At 41.4% G+C, this 23153-nt stretch overlaps 1 protein-coding gene across 1 annotated transcript in view; it reads left to right on the forward strand.

Annotated features, from left to right (window-relative positions):
* ENOX2 (ecto-NOX disulfide-thiol exchanger 2) overlaps window positions 1–10685 on the forward strand; it is a 363165-nt gene extending 352480 nt beyond the window's left edge. Inside the window, exons 13-15 of the mRNA XM_045288355.1 lie at window positions 3140–3248; window positions 6602–6687; window positions 9056–10685. Coding sequence (XP_045144290.1) covers window positions 3140–3248; window positions 6602–6687; window positions 9056–9187 — 327 coding nt within the window. The 3' untranslated portion in view covers window positions 9188–10685. The remainder of the gene's footprint in view (window positions 1–3139; window positions 3249–6601; window positions 6688–9055) is intronic.
* The last annotated feature ends 12468 nt before the right edge of the window (window positions 10686–23153 follow it).

Consider the following 23153-nt stretch of genomic DNA (forward strand, 5'->3'; position numbering starts at 1 on the left):
GCTTAAAAAGCAAACTGGAGGCTAAGTAAGACACATTATTCTAAAACTAAATAATGGCAACAGGGTGAGATGGGGCCCTGCCACCTGAGAGCCTGCAACAATAACTGTCAGCGAGGACCTCTGAGACAATCAACTAGCATCTGGATAGATTAATGTGTCATTGCCAGGAGTCAGGGGCCCAGTATATCTAGGAGCCCTGGTGGTGTAATGGTTGCATGTTGGGTGCGACCTGAAAGGTCAGCCTTTCAAAACGACCAGCTGCTCTGTGGGGGGAAAGTCAGGACTTCCTAATCCACTTAAATATTTACAGTCTCAGAAATCCACTGGAGCAGTTCTAACCTGCTCTATAGGGTTGCTACGAGTCTACATCAACTCAATGGCAGTGAGTTTGGTTTGGTGTTTTGGAAACTCTATTGTTGGGTGTCTCCTCATCATAACTCTCCCAACTCCATTATACCTGAGCATTCTCCTGAAGTTATTCTCTAAAAACGATAACCTCAACTTACTTGTTGACCTGAACTACCCAGACCTCTGCCAGCACAGGGACTTCCCCCAGAGTGCCGTGAAGAACTGGCAACCTAGGGATCATTGCAACAAATGATTGAAACTGTTTGCTTCTGGAGGCCATTTGCAATATGCTTTTAGTTCTTCTACTTCATACAATCCGCTCACTTTCCAGTTTTGTGGGAGCTATTAAGGAAAGGAGTACAACCCCAGAGAAATTCCTTTGTCAAGCATTTAGCAGAGAAGTGTCAAAGCTGCTCTACTGATCAGGACTTTTGTCAGACTAGCAGAGCTTCTAAAATGTCCGAGAGCTTCTATGGAGCTCTGTCTCACTTCCAGCATAAATGCTGTGTGCAGCTAGAAGACCACCGACAGTTGTGGTGTTGTGTTCAATGACATCCCTGAGGCATGGAGACTCCCTCTTTAGCATTGACATCATTAACTGCCTTAAGGACATATTTAGGGTAAGCAGCTTTCTCTTTTTTGGGGGGTGGGGAAATCATTTGGAGAGGGAAAAGGTCAACTAGCAGAGAAGAAACTTGCCATATATTGTGCCTCAGTCTAAGAGTGTTCATTCTGAAACGCTCTATACCAGGAAGCGGCAGCTAAAGAGCATAGGCAGAGATCCAACTGATCATCAAGAAAATGTGAGTCAGAGAATGCATCTTCCTGTTATTTTAAGCAAAGCTTCTTTCAGAGACAGTCATGACAGTTCATTATAAATGGATATGCTCCAGGAAGCTGATTTGTGACCAAATATTTCAACCTGACACAATTAGGTTAGGAAGCAAAGCGCCATCATTTTAAACTGCAAAAATAATTTCGGGTTGAAAGGAAAGCAATAAGTTTCAGTGAGGAGGTTTCGCTTTTGTTTTTGGTGGGGTTTCTTGACAGTAAACCACAGTGTGACTTACTGTCAGTGTTTTGCAATATAACAATATGACTTATGTCTCTCTTGCTGCTAAAAGGGCTAGTGCCTTGAATCTGCTAGTAAAATTCAAAGTGATAGACATCCCTTCACTCGACCTTCTAATTTTTAAAATACTACCTATAATCAAATTGAAGGCAGGTTGAAGAAAGACTACGTTTCTATTCAAGATGGCTAAAACTGCTCAGGATGTCGTTGCATCTTAAGTCAACACCAATCTGTTTGACTCACACATAAGGAATGGCTTCCTGGATCATTTCATGTTTTTAAGGTCATTTGGAAGCAGATGCGAAGCCTGTGGCTTAGAAGTGTGCAGTAGTTTAAATCAAACTTGGCATCATGGTTACTGTCTGGATTAGAATCTAAAGGCCAAAGATTGAGTAGCTCATCAAAGAAGGGTTCCCTTGTGACTAGAGCCAGGAAGCCTGTAAATCCACACAACTGCATACCGTGCAGCCTAGGCTGTACATTTTCTTCAGGGCAGCATCTTGGAAGCTTTGAAGGCATCCTTAACGGAAACAATGCAGAGAGGAAACAATGACAAAGCTTCTAAGCCAGCCCTGATCTGCACCCCAGGGAGCATTTCCCAGCATTTTCTGCACAACAGCACAGAGACTGATTGCTTTTATGCCTTTGCTGAAGGCAGTTCCTTCACATTCATAATACAGAAATGATGTTTTCAGTACCCAAAGCGAGACTCTTGGAAAATCGGGAAGTCTTTTTTAGTTTATTTGATGACTATAGATTCACCAAGTATCTGCTGTGATCATAGGAGCCCAATGGCATATTCCGTTACACATTGGGTTGCTAACTATAAGATCACTAGTTCAAACCCAGCAGGCCCTCCAATGGAAAAAGATGAGCCTTTCTGCTGCCGTAAGGATGTACAGTCTTGCCACCCACGGATGCCATTCTACTCTGTCCTACAGGGGTGGTATGAGTTGGAATAGACTATATGACAATGGGTAGGCTTTTCTCACAGCAAGAAAACACATTCAGCAAAAGAGCCCCAGAATAACAGTGTTTGTGTCATGGTCACTTCCTACTGTAAAGTCCGGAATATCCTAATTCCCTCAGTGCCATCAAATCAATTCCTACTCATAGACACTCCATAGGACAGAGTAGAACTGCCCCTGTGGGTATTCAATACTGTAACTCTTTATGAGAGAAGAAAACTTCATCTTTCTCCCATGGAGCAGCTGGTGGATTGGAGCTACTGACCTTTTGGTTAGCAGCCTAACTGATAATGCCCTTATCAGGGAAAAGGGAGAGTTCATTGATTGGTAGTCAGTCCTTTTAAATGGTGGATAACCTGGGTTGAAATCATGGCTGTATCAATCCCTGACCGTGTATAGAAATAATACCTGCCTAACAGGCCTGGTGTCTTTCAGTAGATAATATCTGTTAAGTCTAATCCCCCCAGAATACGTGCCTAGTCTCAAGAATAATAAAGGCATGGGGAGGGGGAAGCAAACAACTGGTGAAGATATGATGTCTTACTGTTTCTGTATTTCAAAGTCAAATCATCGTTGGGTTTTCTGTAATGCGTGTGTACTTTATGCTGTTTGCCCCCCCTCTCGATGATCAAAATTGGACATTATTACTTTAATGGTCCTTTGTGAAGAAGTTGCCTGTTGTGTAGTTACTTTAAGCCAAATCTGTGCCAACATACAGTGAGCTGGCCCAGCAAGCCCATTATTTCCACAGGAGAGCTGTGCTTCTAGACTGTGTGCATCCAGCCAGGAGAATGACTACCCTCTTGAGAAGACCTTCAACAGCAGTCCTGTCAAATCGGAACGTGAAGCACTGCTAGTGGGTAAGGACGCTAACCACACGTATACAATGTGTAGGGCCCAGTGGAGGGGAAATGCCAAACATTTGTGAAGCACAACAATATAGGTACACAGAGTCTCGATGCCAATAGGTTAAGAAGGAGGACAGATTTCAATAAAAATGATAAGAGCCACTCCCAGCCCTGGTCCAACTTCTTCAGGCTCCCTGTGGCCACATCAAAAGTATCAGTTCCAGCGCTATGCTAGATCAGGGGCCAGCTGGAGAAACACTGTGTAGATTGCTTTTTTAATCTCTGTGCATGGATAGTATTGCCCACTCCCTCCAACTCAGGGCCTAGTGCAGACCTGGCCTCTGAAGGCAGCAGGCTTTTCCTATGCTTTTTCCAGGTCACTGGCAGGTAAATAGCAGTGATAGCTTCTACACTGGTGGCTTCTGCTGTGAAAATTGTTCTTGCTTTATAAAAATGGACGCATTCAAACCTCAAACCACAAATATCCCCTGAGGTCTTCCTAAAACCAAACAATAGTTTAGTTCTTGCAGTAAAATAAAAAGGTCTGCCCTGAGCATTGTGATCTTTTGAAGATCTCTACGAGATCAAAGTGAAACCAGAAACTCAAAAAAATTAGATAGGACAGGGGGTTATGTTAATCCGGTAGGAACAACTCTGAAAAGGAGGATGAGACTGGCTGCAAACATCATCCATGCCACCATACACATAGAAACTGTTGAGTTCGGGGTGTGTTCTATTGTAAAAATGCCCAGCAACCATGAAAATAAATCAAATTCTTTGTGAAAAACTAAGAGAGTCAGTGAGAGCATTAAGGGTTAACAAACCTTCCCATCTTGACCATGCTATTTCAGCTCTGACCTTCAGTCCCTTCATGAGAACTGAAGGAGCCTTGTGACTACTAAAGGAAGTAATTCAAAGAAAGCATTCAGCACTTACTGCCCCACAGTCAGTCCCCAGCAAATGGGAGCCATAGTCGCAAATGCCATGGGCCTTAGGTTCCATTTGAGGAAGAGTGGTAGATGAGGTCCTAAAGCAAGGAGTCACTAAAAAGGACTGCTTTGGACCCTCAGCACGTGCCCCCAGCTGCATCCTAAGAAGCTGAGCTGACACTTCAAAGCCCCCTCCCCACTGAATGCCATGTGCCTATTGTTTAAATAGAGCTTCCTTCTTCAGGAGTGGCAATGAGACGCCAATGATTTAGCACTCTGATATGTTAATAAAGATGCACAGGGGGATCTGCCACTGAGTCGTCCTGAAAAGTGACAACTTATTTCCGTTTCCCAACTCAAAGCTCTTTAACAAATTGGCATGGCAACAGTGAGACTAGTCAAAGAAGCGCTGACGGTAGAAGGAAGCATCTGTTAATGGATTGTCCTGGAAGAAGAGATCCTTACAAATCAGTTTCTTCTTTTGTTTTGTTAAAGAAAGTTGTCTTGGAATGATGGAAGTGAAAGAAAAATCTATTTTTTAAATTGGCTCTTTTAGGCATAATCCACAAAAAAAAAACAACTTTATGTTTTCAAACATAGGCAGTTATTTCTTGGCATGTGACAGCCTGTCTTGACCATATCATCTATAATTCTTTTGAACATGGACTATCTTCAGTATTTAAGTTTTCCAGCTTGAATCAGTGTGAAAAACAAAAATGACAACCAAAAGAAAACCAAAATCTCACGGCCATCCAGTCAATGTCGACTCATAGTGACCCCATAAGACATAGTTACACTACCCCTTAGGGTTTTCCAGGCTCTGAATCTTTTCAGAAGCAGACTGCCTCATCTTTCTCCTGCAGAGCAGCCAGTGGGTTGGAGCCACTGACCTTTCAGTGGCAACAGTGTGCTTAACCTTTGTGCCACCAGGGATCCTAGTATTAATAAGGAGACTCTTGGTATAGAGTGCGTAAAGCATTTCATTGGGTGCCTAGCCAAGGATTTAAACCTACCAACTACCCTGTGGGGAAGTGATGAAACTGTCTGCTCCTGTAAAGAATTAAAGCCTCAGAATTCCACAGGGACAGTTCTACTCTGTCCTATAAGGTCACTATGAGCCCAAATTGAGTCGATGGCAGTGGGCTATAAGCTATAGTAAAATCACTGGGTGATGCAGTAAAGGGCTCTCCTACTAACCAAAAGGTTGTTCAGTTCAAATTCACCAAGGAGCCTCAAGAAAGGCCTGCCTGGCGATCTACTCTGAAACCCATGGGGTCATCATGTGTTGATGTCTACCTGATGGCAACTGGTCCATTTGGAATAGATTGTGAAGACCATCACTTCCTCCTTGGCCTCCCCTCATCCTCTCGCTCTCTACTATTTGGAAACTTTCCCAAAAGAACGGATTTGAACCTCAAGCTGCATTTTAAATCCGTCATTCTTTGTCAGCCTCTAAAGGAACAGAGCAATTGTCGCCTATAAACAGAATGAAATAGCTTTTCTTCCAGTTTTCAACAAGCTCAATTCTAGATCTTTTTGATGTACCTAAGATCTTATGAAAGGGGGTGAATTCAAACAATGTAAAGAAAGAAAGAGGAGGCTTGTGAACAATTTCTCTGCCAGTTGTCAGCGAAAGAAGTACTAGAGCAATTAACCTGATGGCCAGAACAATCAAGGCAGTGTGAGGAGGCTGCCAGTCACCCCCGAGTTATACTGAGTGGGTCCTGCAAACTGCTCAGAAGTCTTTTCCTTGAAAAGATTCAGGGCTTTAAGCGCAAAATGCAAGCAACCACTTGAGTCAGCCATGAATGAAATCTTTGGCTTTTCTTTACAGAACTACCCCCTGAATAAAACCCCAATACAGTCAGCAAATTCTCTTGTGAGAGGCACTGGGTTAATCAGGCAGAGGACAGGATTTGTACGTTTGCCCAGCAGTAAGACATTATTAGCACTTAAGAAGCTAGCATCCAATTTAAAGACCATGCAACGGAACGGCAGAATGCCAGCCCACTCTAAACTCATTGTAATATTATAGAACTCAAATGGCCCTTGGCCATCAGGAACAGTGTAAGTTCCTTCTCCAATACCAGCTTGTCTTTCAGTGGAATAGCCTGGTGAGAGGCGGTTTGCGTGAACGTTAAGATTGAAACATCCTACTTCCCCAAGCCACACTGGCCTCAAATTCCCGCTCTGCCACTGATCAGCTGTGTGACTTTGGGAAAGTTGCTTCAACTCTCGAAGCCTCAGTGTCCTCATCTATGACATGGAGACGACAATGCCTACTGACCTCATGGAATTGTAACAATTGCATGAGTGAAATATGTAAGCCAGTCTGTAACATGTTGTACATGTACGTTAACTATTCCTATTCACTATCGTGTGCAATCTACAGGAATGCAGTACTGAAGTGTAACCTGCATGGTATTGTCTCCTTAGGGATTATCTCCACTTTCCTTCATGTTCACCCCTTTGGAGCCAGCATTGAGTACATCTGTTCCTACTTGCACCGTCTTGACAATAAGGTATGTGGACACCTGGGATGGGGATACAAGGCAATGTAGGGTTCTTTGTGAATGGGTGACTGTGCTGTCCTTAATCACAATCCATCATTCATTCATTCTTACTCTACGAAGGTCCCCTGATCTACTTTCTGGGCGGGATTCAGTGTAGAGCTTCTCGCCTTCAAGTAGGGGGCCCATCGTTCTGGCTTGTCCAGAACTGAGGGATTTCCTGGGACCTGGGACTTTCAGTGCTAAATCTAGGGGAATCATGAGCCAAATGGAATGAGTTGCCTTGAAGTAAACCTTAGATGAACTGTCTTCCTTTCTCTTAATTTACATATAATTAACCAACAGCAGCTATCTCAACAAGAAACTTGAACCCTGGGTCTTTAGCCACACTATGGTTATTAGGTGCTTTTGAGTCAGTGCTGACTCCTAGAAACCCTGTGTTCACCAGAACAAAACCCCACCCCGGCTCGCATCATCCTCACAGGTAATCATTGCGTTTGGACCCATTGTGGGAGCCAGTGTATCAGTCCATCTTGTCGAGGGGCTTTATCTTTTTCAGTGTCCTCCTGCTTTACGAAGCCTGATGCCTCTGCCCATAGCAAATACTAATTTCCAGAATCAGCTGTCCTGTTTCACTCACGTCCTCCGCTGACACCATCATCACTACCGGTATCTGCTAAGAAACACTCGGGAGAGGGACAAAAGAAAGGCTGCAAAAATGAACTGAGGGCCTCTATAAGCCAGGCTGAATATTTGCTTCCAGCTGAGCTCATAAGCTGTTTTGTTTTCTGTACACTATCCTTTGGGGAGCTCACAGGGCATTTAGAGCAAGGGTAAGTGCTCATTCTCAAGGAAGTCCAAAACACCTCTTAAACGCACGAGGAGCTCCTGACCCTGCAAAATGAATCAGCTCTTGGTACTTTTTCTTTCCTTCCCGAAGCATCATGCAGTTAAAGTAGCTCATGGATCACACTCACCATTTTACATGATCTGGCTTTTTTACGAAGGGCCATTGACAGATAGATTCCTAACAGCGGAAGGTCCAAAATGTGAAATCATTTAAGCACCTGACCTCTTACAGAGGCACACACCTATCTTCTTACTCTGACCAGGTTCCAGCCATGCTGCTGCATCCTTCTGGATGACATTTGCTTATATTTCTCGTAACCACTTGAGTCAGCCCTAAATTATCTGCTCATTTATCTCTGGCAAGTGCTACACTTTTAAAATTAACTAGTCCATTTGGCAGTGATGTGAAGAGTAGAGTGTGAGCACCAAAACCAAATGGTCTGCTGGATTGGTAGGAAATTGAACTATACGCCAACTTTAAAAAGATCTGGATTTTCTTTATTTTGGAGGGGGTGGGTAACTGAAAATAATGCATAAGAACTATTGTTTTTTTTTATTTTTTCAAGAAAATCAAAACACTGTATAAATATGAAAGCACTATAGAATATAAATGTGAAAGTACTATAGAATATCAATGTAAAAACACTATAGAAAAAGTGAAAGTCCCCCCATAGCCACGACCCCCAGAGATCACCAGTGCTCATTTCTATAGATATGCTACATCTATAATCTATATTTATAAATATTGCATCTTTATGGTTTTGACATAGAGGTGTTCTCTATGCTATCCTACAATGTGCTTCTTTCACTCACTTGGATACAGTACTACCAGCATTGGGAAGAAGGTGTTACTTGACTCCTAGCCCAACCCCAACGAGTGCCGAGACTTCCCAAAGGGGCCTGCAGTTGTCCCAGCAGAATCAGGGGCTCCCTTACCTCCAACTTCAAGAATATTCAGCATGATAGTTCTCTTGAGATCCCCTGGCATCCTCCCGGCAAGCCCTGGTACCCAGGGTCACAGTTAGGAAGGTTGCTACAGAGAGGAAGAGGAGACCATCTGAAACAAACCCCCAAAGGGGTCTGCAGATTTGTCTTTATTTTGCTCGTGGTTTTGATAGGGGCAGTCCCCATTCCTACCACTTTTCTTTTGTCAACTCATAAGCTTGTGAAGATTTCTATTCTGCTAGCAGCCTGTCTGCCCCCCACCCCTCCTCCAAGCTTTGCCACCAGCATTACCAGCTCCCATCAGCTGACTACAGATCCAAGCCTCTCTATGCCGCTGACACTAGCTCATTCTAGCAGAGAGGTTAGAAAACTCTGCCTGGAAGTCACAGCAGAAGGGACACTACTGTCTTGAAGCCATTCACCCAACACATACACGTGTGCCATAAGGGGAGAAGAGGTTAGCCTACTCTGCAACACAAACACATGTGCACCAGCATTTTAAAAGGGGGCTGTCTCACAAAAGCAGCAGCAGAATAGGAAAGCAGAGCTGGTCTTGAATGGAGGTGTCTTTCTCTCTGGCCCACAGATCTGCACCAGTGATGTGGAATGCCTCATGGGCAGACTCCAGCACACCTTCAAGCAGGAAATGACAGGAGTTGGAGCCAGCCTGGAGAAGAGGTGGAAGTTCTGTGGCTTTGAGGGCTTGAAACTGACCTGAGTCCCTTAGCATAACAACTTGGGATCCTGAAAATAAATATGTGTTGGACAAGCGTAGAACGTGATTTGTATTTTCAGTGTTGTTCAAGTAGAAGTTGCTTACACTTTAAAAAATAATTCCTAAGATGTCTTTTGAGTTAAAATAAGGATCCTAGAACAGCACCTCGAGCCACAGGCCCTAAAAAAAGAAACTGACTCAAACCTCAAGTGCTGTAACTTTCGCCCCTCTTTGTCAATCGGTTGCCCCTTTTCTTCCCCGCCCCCAGTAGTAGTAGTAGTCATCTTGAAAAAACCCCGAGGCTAAAGAATGGAGTGTGTTTTCCGTGTCTGTACTACTGTTGTAAAGTTTCTTGTAAAGTTTGCTATTTTGAAAGCACTGCTTACTGAAATAGTTTGATGATTTGTATGTGATTTGTGTTTCAAAACTTCTTAGATTAATGTTGCTACCGGTGAGAGAGACGAGAGGACCACTAGGTACTCGGTATCAGTGACATTGCCTTTCCAACCCTTAGTGAAGGAATGAGGCTTCAATGTCTTCTGGAAGGTGCCTGCTCATGGTCACCTTTAAAAAGACAAAGCATGGTGTGTGGTGTTTTGTTTAAATTACTATGAGCCGAACATCCACAAACGTTCCAAAGTTATTTTCTGTAATAGATTCAATTAAAAGTCTATTTCAGACTTTAAAAAAAATCTAGATGTGTTCACAGAAAGCAAGTATCCAGTATGACTGATAGTGTACGTGCTCTTCCAAATCACCTTGTAAATAGTCTGCTTTTCCAAGGAGGGCACATATCATTTGCTATGAATCCTTGTGCATCGACAGGTACGCACGTATGTGCGTGCACACGTGCATAGACACGCAGTAACAGAAGAGATTTCATATTCTTTCTCCTCTGGCTGACTTGCAACGTCGTGTGGTTCCTTTTTTTCTGCAGCCCGTGTGTTGAATTGCAAACATAGACTGCTGTCAATACTAGGTTGACTTCATGCTGAATGTTTGCAAAGAGTCCTGGGAGTATTAATGGGAACTTCTTAGTAACTAATAAAGAAAGGGCCCAAGTGTGAGAGGCTTCCTGCAAATAGGCCAGCTCCGCCAAGAGGGGCTGGCTGCTGGGACGCCTCCAGCTGAATGGTGCCCATTAGCAGATCTTGGCAGTAGCAGGGTAAGTGGGCCAGGCAGAAAATTATGCTTGGTGGAAAAGAAAGGGAAAGGACAGGAGTCTGGAGGTCACGTCCCCAGGCAAAGTTCTTGGGTTTTGGTTTGGTTTGGGGAGGGGGTGTGTGTTTTGTTTTGGTTTGGTTTGGTTTGGTTTTTGTGTGTATGGTGGTGCTTATAAAATGCAAGCATGGCCTCCCTCGAGTCTCTGTTGAAGATAAGAGAATGTAAGTAGTAAACAAATCCAATGGAGCATATTTCAGGAAAATACTTTGTATATGATATGTCTGTAGTGTTCAAAGTTGTATTTTTAAAAGATAAATAATTCCTTTTTTACACCTTAGTGCTGTGTTCTGTTTTGAATAACTTGCTCTGTGCAATCAATCCTTCACTAGCTCATCTCAGCAGATGCCTTTGGGTTACCAATGTGTTGTGCCTTGGCAGCTAGCACTAGGACCCCACAGCAGCCACGTCATGCTGCAAGCTGGCCTCGCCCTCAATCCCTGCTGGCCTTGGCACCCACAGGAAGCTAGGAGGCTGTTTATACTGAAGCATCTCTATCACCAGTGCTCCAGAAAGCTTGGATCCATGCTCTCGGGGGCTCCTAAAATGCCTTTTTGACCATTATCTATGAAATCAATATGTTCCTGTTGATCAGTTATTTCTTATTTAAATATGCTAAATAAAATGAGATTTCAAAACAACTGCCACACCCAAGCACCTTACTCTCTTTCACTTGCTCATGTTTTTCATTCGGTCTCTGCTGGCCCAGGTGTTCTCCTCCCAGTCATCTTAAACAAACTAGTTGGGCATTGCTGTAATGTCCACAAACAGAATGTTTGCATTCCCTCACAAAATCCAACTGCAGCACCCACTATCTCACAATCCTTTCTTTCCACTATAGAGATTAGAAAACCAAAGCAAGCCACTGGCATCCAGTCAGTTCTCCTCAAAGTGAGCATATATAGGGTTTCCAAGGCTGTCAACTTTTACAAAGGCAGATAGCCTTAACTTTCTCCCAAGGAGCAGCTCGTGGCTTTGAACCACTGACCTTGGGGTTAGCAGTCTGACTCGTACCGCCAGGCCTCCTAGAGATGCCCTAACGAAGTTCTTCCTTACAAACCCGGCTGTTGATGGTGCTGCTCTTCCTTCAGAATGGCACATTATTCCTGTTTTGTTTGTTTTATAAGTTGTGGTAGTCAGGGTTTTTTTTAGCCACATAATTAATAGAATAATTTTTTTAATAAATATTTTTCCATCTCTTTTCTAAGCCCTGTAACATCCCCAGTTGTGATTTCTTAGTTTTACCAAATTGCTTAAGTATGCTCAGTGCAAGTGAAAATGTTTTTTTTCCCAGAGAAAAGTAGGTACCTATATGTGTTTAAGTTAGAGGTTTTTGTTTGTTTGTATTGCCTTTCTTAAATCGGGCTAAAAAGGCATCATTTTCACACAGTGAAGCTAGTGGTTCTCAACCTTCCTAATGTCGCAACCCTTTCATACAGTTCCTCATGTTGTGGTGACCCCCCAACCATACAATTATTTTCATTGCTACTTCATAGCGGTCATCTGGCTACTGTTATCAATCGGGTGACCCCTGTAAAATGGGTCATTCGACTCCCAAAGGGGTCACGACCCACAGGTTGAGAACCGCTGATGTAGGCCCGTGGGATTCTCAGCTCTCCTGGACAGCCTGGCTTCACTTTTCACCACACTCGCTACCATCTTCTACGCGCCTGTTATGCATAATGCAACCCAAAGTCACTGCCTGCCTGCAGCTTCAGGCAAGTTACATGGACGCGGTGAGAGCCTTTATTTCCTTAGCGCTAAAATTAAGGAGAAATAGTACCTACCTCACAAAATGGTTATAAAGATTCAGTGTCTGACATATGGTAAATGTACTATAAAGAGTTATGGTTAGCCAAGGTTCTGTGTATATATAACTGATGACCTCATTTCTAAAAAAATGTTTTTTCCTGTGTTGGGGGTGGTGGTGTTATAACTAGAATGATAGGGTTGTATCAGGCTGTTAAGGCTCAAGAGGTGGGGTTCAAGTATTCAAATGTATCACAAACATTGACTTGGATCTAGACACTCTGCTAGGCAGTGCCAGATACTAATGGCATAAACCTTTTATAAAATAGGTTTTATAAAGCCAAACCATAGAAGCTCAGAGTGAAGTGTTCCATTTTGAATAACTGCCGGTGGTGTAGATAAGGGAATAATAATGGCTTGCTCTTGTAGCCTACCTGTGCCCCAGCCCTCTCAGAGCATGGCTCCAGGTGGAAGCTCCTAGAAAGAGTGCTCCTCGTTTGTCTTGCTCCTGCCATCCCCCCAGCACCTGGTAGATTATAAGTACTCAGTAGATGTTTGTTAAATGAGCATTTGTATACCTCATTTTGTATGTACTCTATACAAAGTGCATTTAAAATGCACTAATGAAAGCTAACATTGATTAGCTATTCCTATTCAGGATCTGCATTAAGATTTCTTACAACTGGGTATTATCCTGTATTCCACCTGAGATTCAGAAATATGTTTTATGTTTATGGTGCTAAGAGATAGATGAGATTTAAATATCGGTCTGTCCAACTGCAATCTCAGAACATTTTCTATTGTGAATATTTTACTTTCAAATTCTAATCTTTTATTTAATGCCACATCAACCTGATTAAAAACAAAAAACTGCCATCCAGTCAAGACTAACTCATAGCAATCCTATAGTTAACTATCATTATAAACTCCCATGTTATTCATTCAAGTGGAATTTTGTTGTTGTTGTTGCTGTTGTTCTTAGGTGGTTGTGAGTTGGTTCCAACTTTGTGTCCATCAGAACACAACACTGCCCAGTCCCACACCATCCTCAAAATGCTATGTTGAAGTTCATTGCTGTCGCCAATCCATATTGTAGAAGGTCTTCCTCTTTTTCCTTGATTTTCTACTTTATCAAAGGAGCCCTAGTGATGTAGTGGTTACACATTGGATTGCAATCAGCAAGTTCAGCAGTTCAAAACCACCAGCAGTTCCAGGAGAGAAAGATGGGGCTTTCTACTCCCATTAACAGTAACATTCTTGGAAACCCACAAGGGGCAGTTCTACCCTGTCCTAGAGGGTTGTGATGAGTCAGAATTGACTTCATGGCAGTGAGTTTGTTTTGTCGTGTTTGGTTTCTACTTTATCAAGCATGACATTCTTCTTCGGGGACTGATATTTCCTGACAACATGTCCAAAGTATGGTGGGGAGGGGAGCAAAAAAGTATAGGCAAAAAACTCATTAGATTTTCCATGAACTTTTTGAAGCTCCCTCCTATATAAGACAAAGTCTAGACAACCTTGCTTCTAAGGACATTCTTGCTATACTTCTTCCAACATAGATTTGTTTGTGCTTCCCATAGCACGTGATATATTTAATACTCTTTGCCGCCAATGCTGTAATTAAAAAGCATAGGTTCTTTTTCAGTCTTTCTTTTTTGTTATCCAGCTTTCATGTGCAAATGAGACACTTGAAAGTTCCATGGCTTGTATTGAATGTACCTTAGTCCTTAAAGAGACATCTTTACTTTTAAATACTTGAAATTGGTTTTAACCCGATTTACCTAAATTTGATACATCCTTTGATTTCTTGACTGCTGCTTCCATCAGTGTTGATTACAGATCCAAGGAAAAATCCTGGCCAACTACAGTCTTTTCTCCATTTATCATAATGTTACTTATGAGTCCAGTTGTAAGGTATTTTAGATCTTTTATGTTGAGACATAATCCATACTGCAGGGTGTCAACTTTGATCTTTACCAAAAGACTTCAAGTCCTCTTTACTTCCTGCAAGCAAAGTTATGTCATCTGCACATCCCAGTTTCTTATTGAGGTTTTCTTCAATCCTGATGCCACTCTCTCGTTAGTGCCACCCAGCATCTCAGATTATATGTTCAGTATACAGATTGAGTAAGTACGATGAAAGGATAAAACCCTAATTCACATCTTTCCTGATTTTAAACCATGCAGTATTCCTTTGTTCTGTTCAAATCGCTTCCTGACCAGGTTTTCCCGTGGTAATTCCCATTGTTCACAATGTTATCCATAATTGTTGTGATCCACACAGTCAAATGCCTTTGTCTAGTCAAAAAAAAAACAAGCACAAGTAAACATCTTTCTGGTGTTCTCTGCTTACAGCCATCATTCATCTGACATCAGCAATGATATCTCTTATGCCATGTCATCTTCTGAATGCAGCTTGAATTTCTGGTAGCACCTTGTCAATATATTGCTGCAACTGTTGTTTAATGATCTTCAACAAAATTTTACTTGCATGTGATAGTAATGATACGATTTGATCATTTCTACATTCTCTTGGGTCACCTTTCTTTGTAGTGGGTGCATAAAAATGGATCTCAATTCATGGAGCCTTTGTCCAATGCCTTCAATGTCACTTGAACTTCGTCCTTCAGTACCATTGATTCCTAATCATATGCCACTATCTTGAAATGGTTATACATTGACCAATCCATTTTGGTATAGTGACTCTGTGTATTCCTTTCATCTTCTTCAGATGCTTCCTGTACCTTTTGATAGTTTGGTTATAGAACCCTTCAGTATTCTGACTCAAAACTGAAATTTTTTTTCTTCAGTTCTTTCAGTTTGAGAAAAGCCAAATACGTTAGGTTTTTAGACAAACAAAACCAGTGAGGTTTGTGTGTGTAGCATATAGGAAGAGATTTTTTTATCACGAAATGACTTACTTTGGTGTAGAAATATAGGTAAGTCCTATCTGATTGAAGTTAGCGTAGTTCATTGATAGCTCCTTGGATCTTCAGGCAACACAACAGGAGATTGAGGAACTAGGCCAGGGTGACAGAGACAGCAGGGGGCATAGGCTGGTGGGTACAGAGATCCAAAGTCCACTGAATGAATCCACCATTAGTAGTCCTCTGATGGCTCCTGGAATCAGCAGGGGGGTGCAACAGGAGATTTAGGAACCACATGCAAAGTCCAGTTCTAGAAGAAGGTGAGGGAGAAAAGAGGATGCAACTCTCCAAAGTCTCTCTATCATGTACACAAAGGCATATGATGCCAAAGAGGCGGCATCAGGCTGCAAGGCAATGGATAGTTTAAGATCTGCCCCTATCAAGTGTCTGGTTGATACCATCCCTAACCATCACACCAAACATGCTCTTCCCTTTTTATTTTAACTTCAGGCCTTTGCATATTTCATTATAATACTTTACTTTGTCTTCTCAAGCTGCTCTTTGAAATCTTCTGTTCCAGCTCTCTCATTTCATTATTCTTCCGTTTGCTTCACTCTATATTCAAGAGCAAGGCTTAAAGTCTCTTCTGGCACCCATTTTTGTCTTTTCTCTCTTTATTGTCCTTTTAATGGTTTTGAATTTCTTAGACTATGTGTACTTGATGTCATTCCACAACTTGTCATTAGTGTTCAATGCATCAAATCTATTCTTGAGCTGTTCTCTAAATTCAGGTGGGATACTCAGGTTTTATTTTGGCTCCTGTGGGCTTCTTTCAGTTTTCTTCAGCTTCTACTTGAACTTGCATTTGAGTAATTGATAGTCTCTTCCACAGTCAGCCACTGGCCTTCCTCTCCATTGTCTCTTTCCAAAAATATAGTCAGTTTTTTCCCTGTGTATTCCCTTTGGTGAAATCCACAGCAGTAGTCACCATTTATGTGGTTGAAAGGGGGTATTTGAAATGAATAAATTGTTGGCCTTGTAAAATTCTATCCTATCTCTAATGTTTATATCACCAATGGCATATTTTCTAAATACTGATCATCTCTGTTTTCACCATTCACATTCTAATCCCTAGTAATTACCAATGAATCTTTGATTGCATATGTGATAAATATCAAACTGCAGAATTTTGTTGTTGTTATTGTTAGGTGCCCTCTAGTTGGTTATGACTCACAGCAACCTAGGGTACAACAAAATGAAACACTGCATGGTCCTACACCAGCCTTACAATTGTCCCTATGCCTGAGCCCATGTTGCAGCCACAGTGTCAATCCAATTCCTTGATGGCCTTCCTCTTTTTTGGTGCACTTCCAGTGTACCAAGCATGCTGTCCTTTTCCAGGGACAATATGTCCAAAGTCTTTCTATCCTTGCCTCTAACACTCTGGTCGTACTTCTTCCAACACAGATGAGTTTGTCTGTTTAGCAGGCCATGGTATTTTCTTTTCTTTTTAATAATTTTATTGGGGACTCTTACAGGTATTATAAACACCATATGTCAACTGTATCAAGCATATTTGTACATATGTTGCCATCATCATTTCCAAAACATTTTCTACTTGAGCCCTTGGTATAAGCTCCTCTTTTTTCCCCACCCTTCCACTCTCATGAATCCTTGATCAATTATATATTATTATTTCATATCTTACACTGTCCATTGTCTCTCTTCACTCACATTTCTGTTATTCATCCCCTTGAGGGGAGGGGCTATATATCCAACCTTGTGATGGATTCCCCCTTTCTCCCCCTTTCCCCTTCCTGACCACCATCCCTCTACCCTCATGCTATTGCTACTTCTACTACTGTTCTTGAGAGGTTTATCTGTCTTGAATTCCATGTATGGAGAGCTCTTCTCTGGACCAATGTGTATTCTCCAGTCTAGCCAGGTTTGTAAGATAGAACTGGGTCATGATGGTGGAGGGGAAAGCATTCAGGAACTAGAGGAATGATGTGTGTTTCCTCGGTGCTATACTGCACCTTGGTTGAATCATCCCTTCCTTGTAACCCTTCTGTAGGAGTGGGGGGTGGGGGGCAGATATCCAATTGTCTGGGTCTCCACTCCAACCCCCCTCGTTCCCATCAATATAGTTTTTTATTTGGGATCCTTTGATACCTGATACATGGTACTTTCAATATTCTTTTCCAGCACCATAATTCAAAAGCATCGATTCTTCTTCAGTCTTCCTAATCAATGTCCAACTTACATAGGCACTTGAGGCAATGGAAAATACTTTGACCTGGGTCAAGCACACCTTATTCCTCAAAGTAACATCTTTTCTTTCCAATACTCTAAAAAGATCTTGTGCATCAGATTTACCTAAGACAGCACATCTGCAGAAGTTTGTAGAAATCTTAAATTTCTTCATCTTTGTCTTTAATAGTCCACAAATCTTTACTCCACATCATGAAGGTCAACTCAATTTTGAAGAGGCAGATCTTTCCCAGTGATACTTGGAGTACCTCACAAATGGAAGAAGGGGCTCTGGTGGTGTAATTGGACTGTTAACCACAAGGTCAGCAGTCCAAACCTCAGTGTCACTACTTTGAAGATGAAATGTTCTGCTCCTGTAAGGATTTACAGCCTCCAAAACCCCAGGGAGCATGCTATGAACCAGAAGAGAGTCCATGGCAGTGAGTTCGGGGTTGGTTTACAACCTAAAGGACTCATCTTCAGACACTATATCATTGTCCCACTCTTGTCCTTAAGGTTTTAACTCCCCAAGGTTTTCAGAAGTAAACCACCACCACCATGTGCTTCTACATGGGCTTAGTCTGACACTTTTACTGATCAGTGAAATACTGGTGGCAACATTTCCAGCATCCCAGCAGCACTCAAGCCACCGCAGAGGACCCAGGACAAGTGGTAGAAATGCCATTATAGAGCAGTGGACACATGAAATCCTTGCTCATACAAACTCAAAGTTGAATACACTACAGCTTCTGCCCTCAAGCATTTTATCTCGGGCAAAACTGCCTGCTAGAGGGTACAATCAGGTATTAAGAGCAAAGGGGAGCTAATGATGAAATCTTCTTGGAGACACTACAGACTCCCTATTTTCTACCCACAGGACTCTAGATGAAGAATCTCTAATAGAAGAGGCTGATGACATTTACATTGAGGGCCCAAAGTAGAATGGGATTAATTTTATTAAATAGGTTCATATGTATATATTACTCAATGACAGTATCTGTCACATGGTATCCTCTATACCAATACTTATTAAACTAATGTGCACATTTTTCTGAAAAATCTATGTGATATGATTCTTAGTACACATTAACTTGTGTAGATCAATGTATATAAATGGTAGGAGGCTCCCTTCAAACTCGTATTTCTTTGTAAAGAAGTGACAGATGAATTTCAAAGTAAGAAAGTATAAAGAAAATGAACCAAGTACTCTTCAAATGTTAGTCTCTAAACCATCAGTGCTGGCACAGAATGGAACCTGGGAGTTGATGGCGACAAGTCCCTGAAGGCATCTGCCAACTATGTGGCTGGAATCATTAAAAAGCAAAGAATTATAAACTCAATAAGAAAAGAAAATTTAAGGCGTTATTTTGTCCTCTTAAACACCAGTAAAACTTAGTGTTTCATGTCTCTGGTCTTCAAGAAATTCACCATTTCATTCCAAATGCTTTTCAAAGACATACTCTGTCTAGGAGACTGAACCACTCAGTAAAAGATGTAAAGACGCACAGACATTGTGTGGTTTCCCTGGTGTAGTTTGAAGATGAGCTCAAATAATCAAGGGATGAGTAGATTTTAAGTCATTAACGGAACATATTCTACCTCTCTGGGCCAGAAGTATAGTCTTAAATGTTGAATTCCATGTTCTTCACGTAACCCAGCTTTACATCACATACACGTACGCATACCCACTCGGGCCCCTGAGACCACCTTAACAACATAAAAAGAAAAGCACCACCACAAAGTTGGCAGGTTTAAAGAACAAAATTTATTTTTTATATTACTGGAGGCTAAAAGGCCAAATCAGAGTCTTAATGTATTTATTCCTTCTGTGGAACTCTCAGGTTTTGATGACTGCTGGAAATTCGTATTATCCTTTTGCACATGTCTGTCTGTACATGCTGTTTCCTTCTCTGTGTGTTAGTGTATGCCACACCATGAGTCTTCCCCATCTTTCATGACACTAATCAGAAAAGATTAGGTTTAGGACCCATCCTATTCTGATATCGCTTTATTAACATAAGTAAAGCAACCCCTTTTTTCTAAACAGGGTCACATTTGGAGGGAACACAATTCAATCTATAGCACAAACACAACAATACACGCAGCACTTGGTAAGCCAGTAGTATATACATGCCTCATTTATGGTATTTGCTCATCAGAAGACATCTGGGTACTTAAAATCAGTGAACTTACCAGATAACTGAAATACGACCCTACCAGTAACAATGCTTTTATATTAATGATTGTAAAGGAGACTATTTCTAAGATGTTTTACATCCTGTCCTGTCTTCTTAAATAGGAGGTTTTAACATTGCAAGGGACATGCCGGATTTCATTCATTCACTCTTACAATCAATATTTATGGAGCACCTTCTACAGGCCAGATTTGTCCTAACTTTTCCCTATATGACTCCATATTTTCACTGCACAGAAACTATAGTCACAGTAACAAAAGTCACAGTAACAAAGACTAAAGACCAGAAAAATTGTGGTATGACATCAAAAACATCATACATGAAGAAAGCAAAAGTCATTCAAAAGACAAGAAAGAAAAGACCAAAAATGGATGTTAGAAGAGACTTGGAAGCTTGCTTTTAAAAGTAGAGTAGTTAAAACAACTGGGTAGAAATTAAGTAATAGACCAGAAAAGAAAATTCTAATGGACATCACAAGCAAAATAAATTATTACAATGAAATCTGCAAAGACCTGGAGTTAGAACGCCAAAATGCAAGAACACACTTGTTATACATCAAGGTGGGGGGGGGGGGGGATCCAAGCCTCAAGTTGAAATATTGAAAGATTCTATGGGCAAAAATATTGAAAGATGCAGGAAGGATCAGTAGTAGATGGAAGGAATACACAGTCACTGTACCAAAACTAGTTGACATTCAACCATTTCAAGAGGTAGCATATGATCCAGAACCAATAGTACTAAAGAAATCCAAGCTGCACTGAAAGCATTAGCCAAAAACAAAGCTCCTGGAGTTGATGAAATGCCAGTTGAAATGTTTCAATAACCTGAGGAATTGCTGGAAGTACTTACTTCTCTGTGCCAAGAAATTTGGAAGACAGCTACTTGGCCAATTGACTTGAAGAGATTCATGTTTATACCTATTTGTGACCAAACAGAATTCAGAATTCAGAGCAGCGAACTTACCAGATAACTGAAACATGCTCAAGAAAGGTGACCCAATTGAATTTAAAAATTATCAAATAACATCATATTCAAATAAAATTTTGCTGAGGTTCATTCAACAACAGCTGCAGCAGTGCAACCACTGGGAGCTGCCTGAATTTCAAGTTGAATTCAGAAGAGGATGTAGCATGAGAGATGTCATTGCCAATGTCAGATGGATCTTGGCTGAAAGCAAAGAATACCAGAAGGATGTTTACTTGTGTTTTATTGGCCATGCAAAGGCATTAGACTGTGGGATCATAACCAACTATGGATAGCATTGAGAAGAATGGGAATTCCAGAACCCTTGATTGATCTCATGCAGAACCTGTACATGGACCAAGATGCAGTTGTTTGAACAAAACAAGGGAATACTTTGTGTTTCAAAAATCAGGAAAGATGTGTGTCAGGGTTGTATCCTCTCACTTTACTTACTCTGTGTGCTCAGAAAATAGAGGATCTGGATCATATGAAGAATATTTCAGCATCAGGATTAAAGGAGGGATTATTGGCAACTTGTGATATGCATATAAATATTATAACCTTGTTTGCACAAAGTAAGGAGGAATTGAGGCACTTGCTGATGAAGTTCAAGAATTGCAGCCTTCAGTATGGATTATGACTGAATGTAAAGAAGATAAAAATCTTCACAACTGGACCAAGTTACAATATCATGATAAAGGAGAAAATCTTGAGGTTATCAAGGACTTCGTTTTACTGAGACCCATAATGAAGACTCATGAAAGCAGCAGGGAAGGAATCAAAGCTGTCAAAGAAATCTGCACCAGATCTATTTAAAGGTTAAAAGAGTAAATATATCACTTTGAGAACTAAGGTGCTCCTAACCCATGGTATTTTCAGTTGCCCCATGTGTATGTGAAAGGTGGACAATGAATAAGAAAGACCAAAATCAATGGACGCATTTGAATTATGGTGCTGGAAAAGAATACTGAAAGTACCATGGACTGCCAGAAGAACGAACAAACGTCCCTTGAAGGGAGTATAGCCAGAGTGCTACTTAGAAGTGAGGAGTGGGAAACTTCATTTCACCTACTTTGGACATTTTATCAGAAGAGACTGATCCCTGGGAAAGGTCATCCTGCTTGGTGGTAAGTCAGCAGATATAAAAAGACCCTCAGGATTGGCAGAGTGGGATCAAATAACAATTGGGGGGATGGCACAATACAAGGCAGTAAGTAGTACATTCTGTTGTGCATAGGGTCTGATCCGCAGGCACCTGCCAACAAATGTTGTAAGCTTATAATCTAGACTTTCTGTGTTCATCCTTCAGGCCAGCTCTTTGCACCCTGAAGGTGTATCTGTTTTCACATCCAATTCTTCCTCCCTAATTTTTAAATTGTCCTTCCTATCTGTAATGTCTTAGAACCATAGCATCCGTCCTCTGAGGAACTGAAATAAGAGACAATCAATTGACTAAATATCTGAAAGTTAAATCGTCAGCAATCCCTGAGTGATGGTTCTGCTTCTTAATGCCAATTCTGTATTTTTCAGCTCCATTTCAGGCCACAGCTAACGCCAAACTTCATTAATTGGGTATTCACAGCTCTATATGTTTTGTCCTCAACCTTAATTGCTAATTTTCACCCCTACTTCTATCCTTCACATAACTACTTCAATTTGAATAAACTCTCTGTGGTTCCTCAGACCTCCACAAGTCCAAATTCTATGTATTTTTCAAGGTCCAGCTCAAAAACTACATTTGAATAAAATTAAGCCCTGGGTTTCTCTTACTGCTTCAAAGTATCTGAAAGCTCTCTCCCATCTTTGAATTCCTGGAATCCCCGATCTGTACCTCCATTGTGAGATGTAGCCACGATCTGCCTTGTATGCTCACATACGTTTCATTCTCTTTGCAAGGGTCATGTCTGATTTGATTCATTCTTTCTTTCAACATGTATTGATGATTATCAAGGTCTATTGCAGTTATGTGCCGTGTAGTAGATCCTCCATAAAAACTTATTGATAGAATGAAATATTTATTGAAAGGATGACAGTGGCTAAGTCTCACAATGGAGGTTAACGATCAGACAAACATCCTTTCCTTCACTGAGCTTATGTTCTTCTCTTTTTTTTTCTTTGAGCTTATATTCTTGTGAAGTGGGTAGGCTAACAGTAAACAGAGAAAATTATATAATATATGAAGATAATATTTTTGCTCCTAAGAAAACAATATTTCGGCTATCAAAAGATATAGCGTCTGGGGTCTTAAAAGCTTGAAGGTAAACAAGCGGCCATCTAGCTCAGAAGCAACAAAGCCCACATGGAACAACATATCAACCTGTGTGATCACGAGGTGTCCAACGGATCACTGAAGACAAATGGGTGCATAAGCAAATGTGGTGAAGAAAGCTGATGGTGCCCGGCTATCAAAAAGTATAGTGGCTGGGGTCTTAAAGGCTTGAAGGTAATCAAGCGGCCATCTAGCTCAGAAGCAACAAAGCCCACATGGAAGAAGCACACCAGCCTATGCAACCACGAGGTGTCGAAGGGATCAGGTGTAAGGCATCATCAGAACAAAAATCTTACCATAGTGAAAGATGGCGGGAGTGCGGAGTGGAGATCCAAAGCCCATTAGTAGGCCACTGGAGATCCCCTTGCAGAGGGGTCTCGGGGAGGAGATGAGCCAGTCAGGGTGCGATGTAACAATGATTAGAAATACAACTTTCCTCTAGTTCCTAAATGTTT

This window comes from Echinops telfairi, unplaced genomic scaffold (genome assembly GCF_000313985.2).
Source record: "Echinops telfairi isolate 266 unplaced genomic scaffold, ASM31398v2 ScPeMD7_20;HRSCAF=75, whole genome shotgun sequence".
NCBI lineage: Eukaryota > Metazoa > Chordata > Mammalia > Afrosoricida > Tenrecidae > Echinops > Echinops telfairi.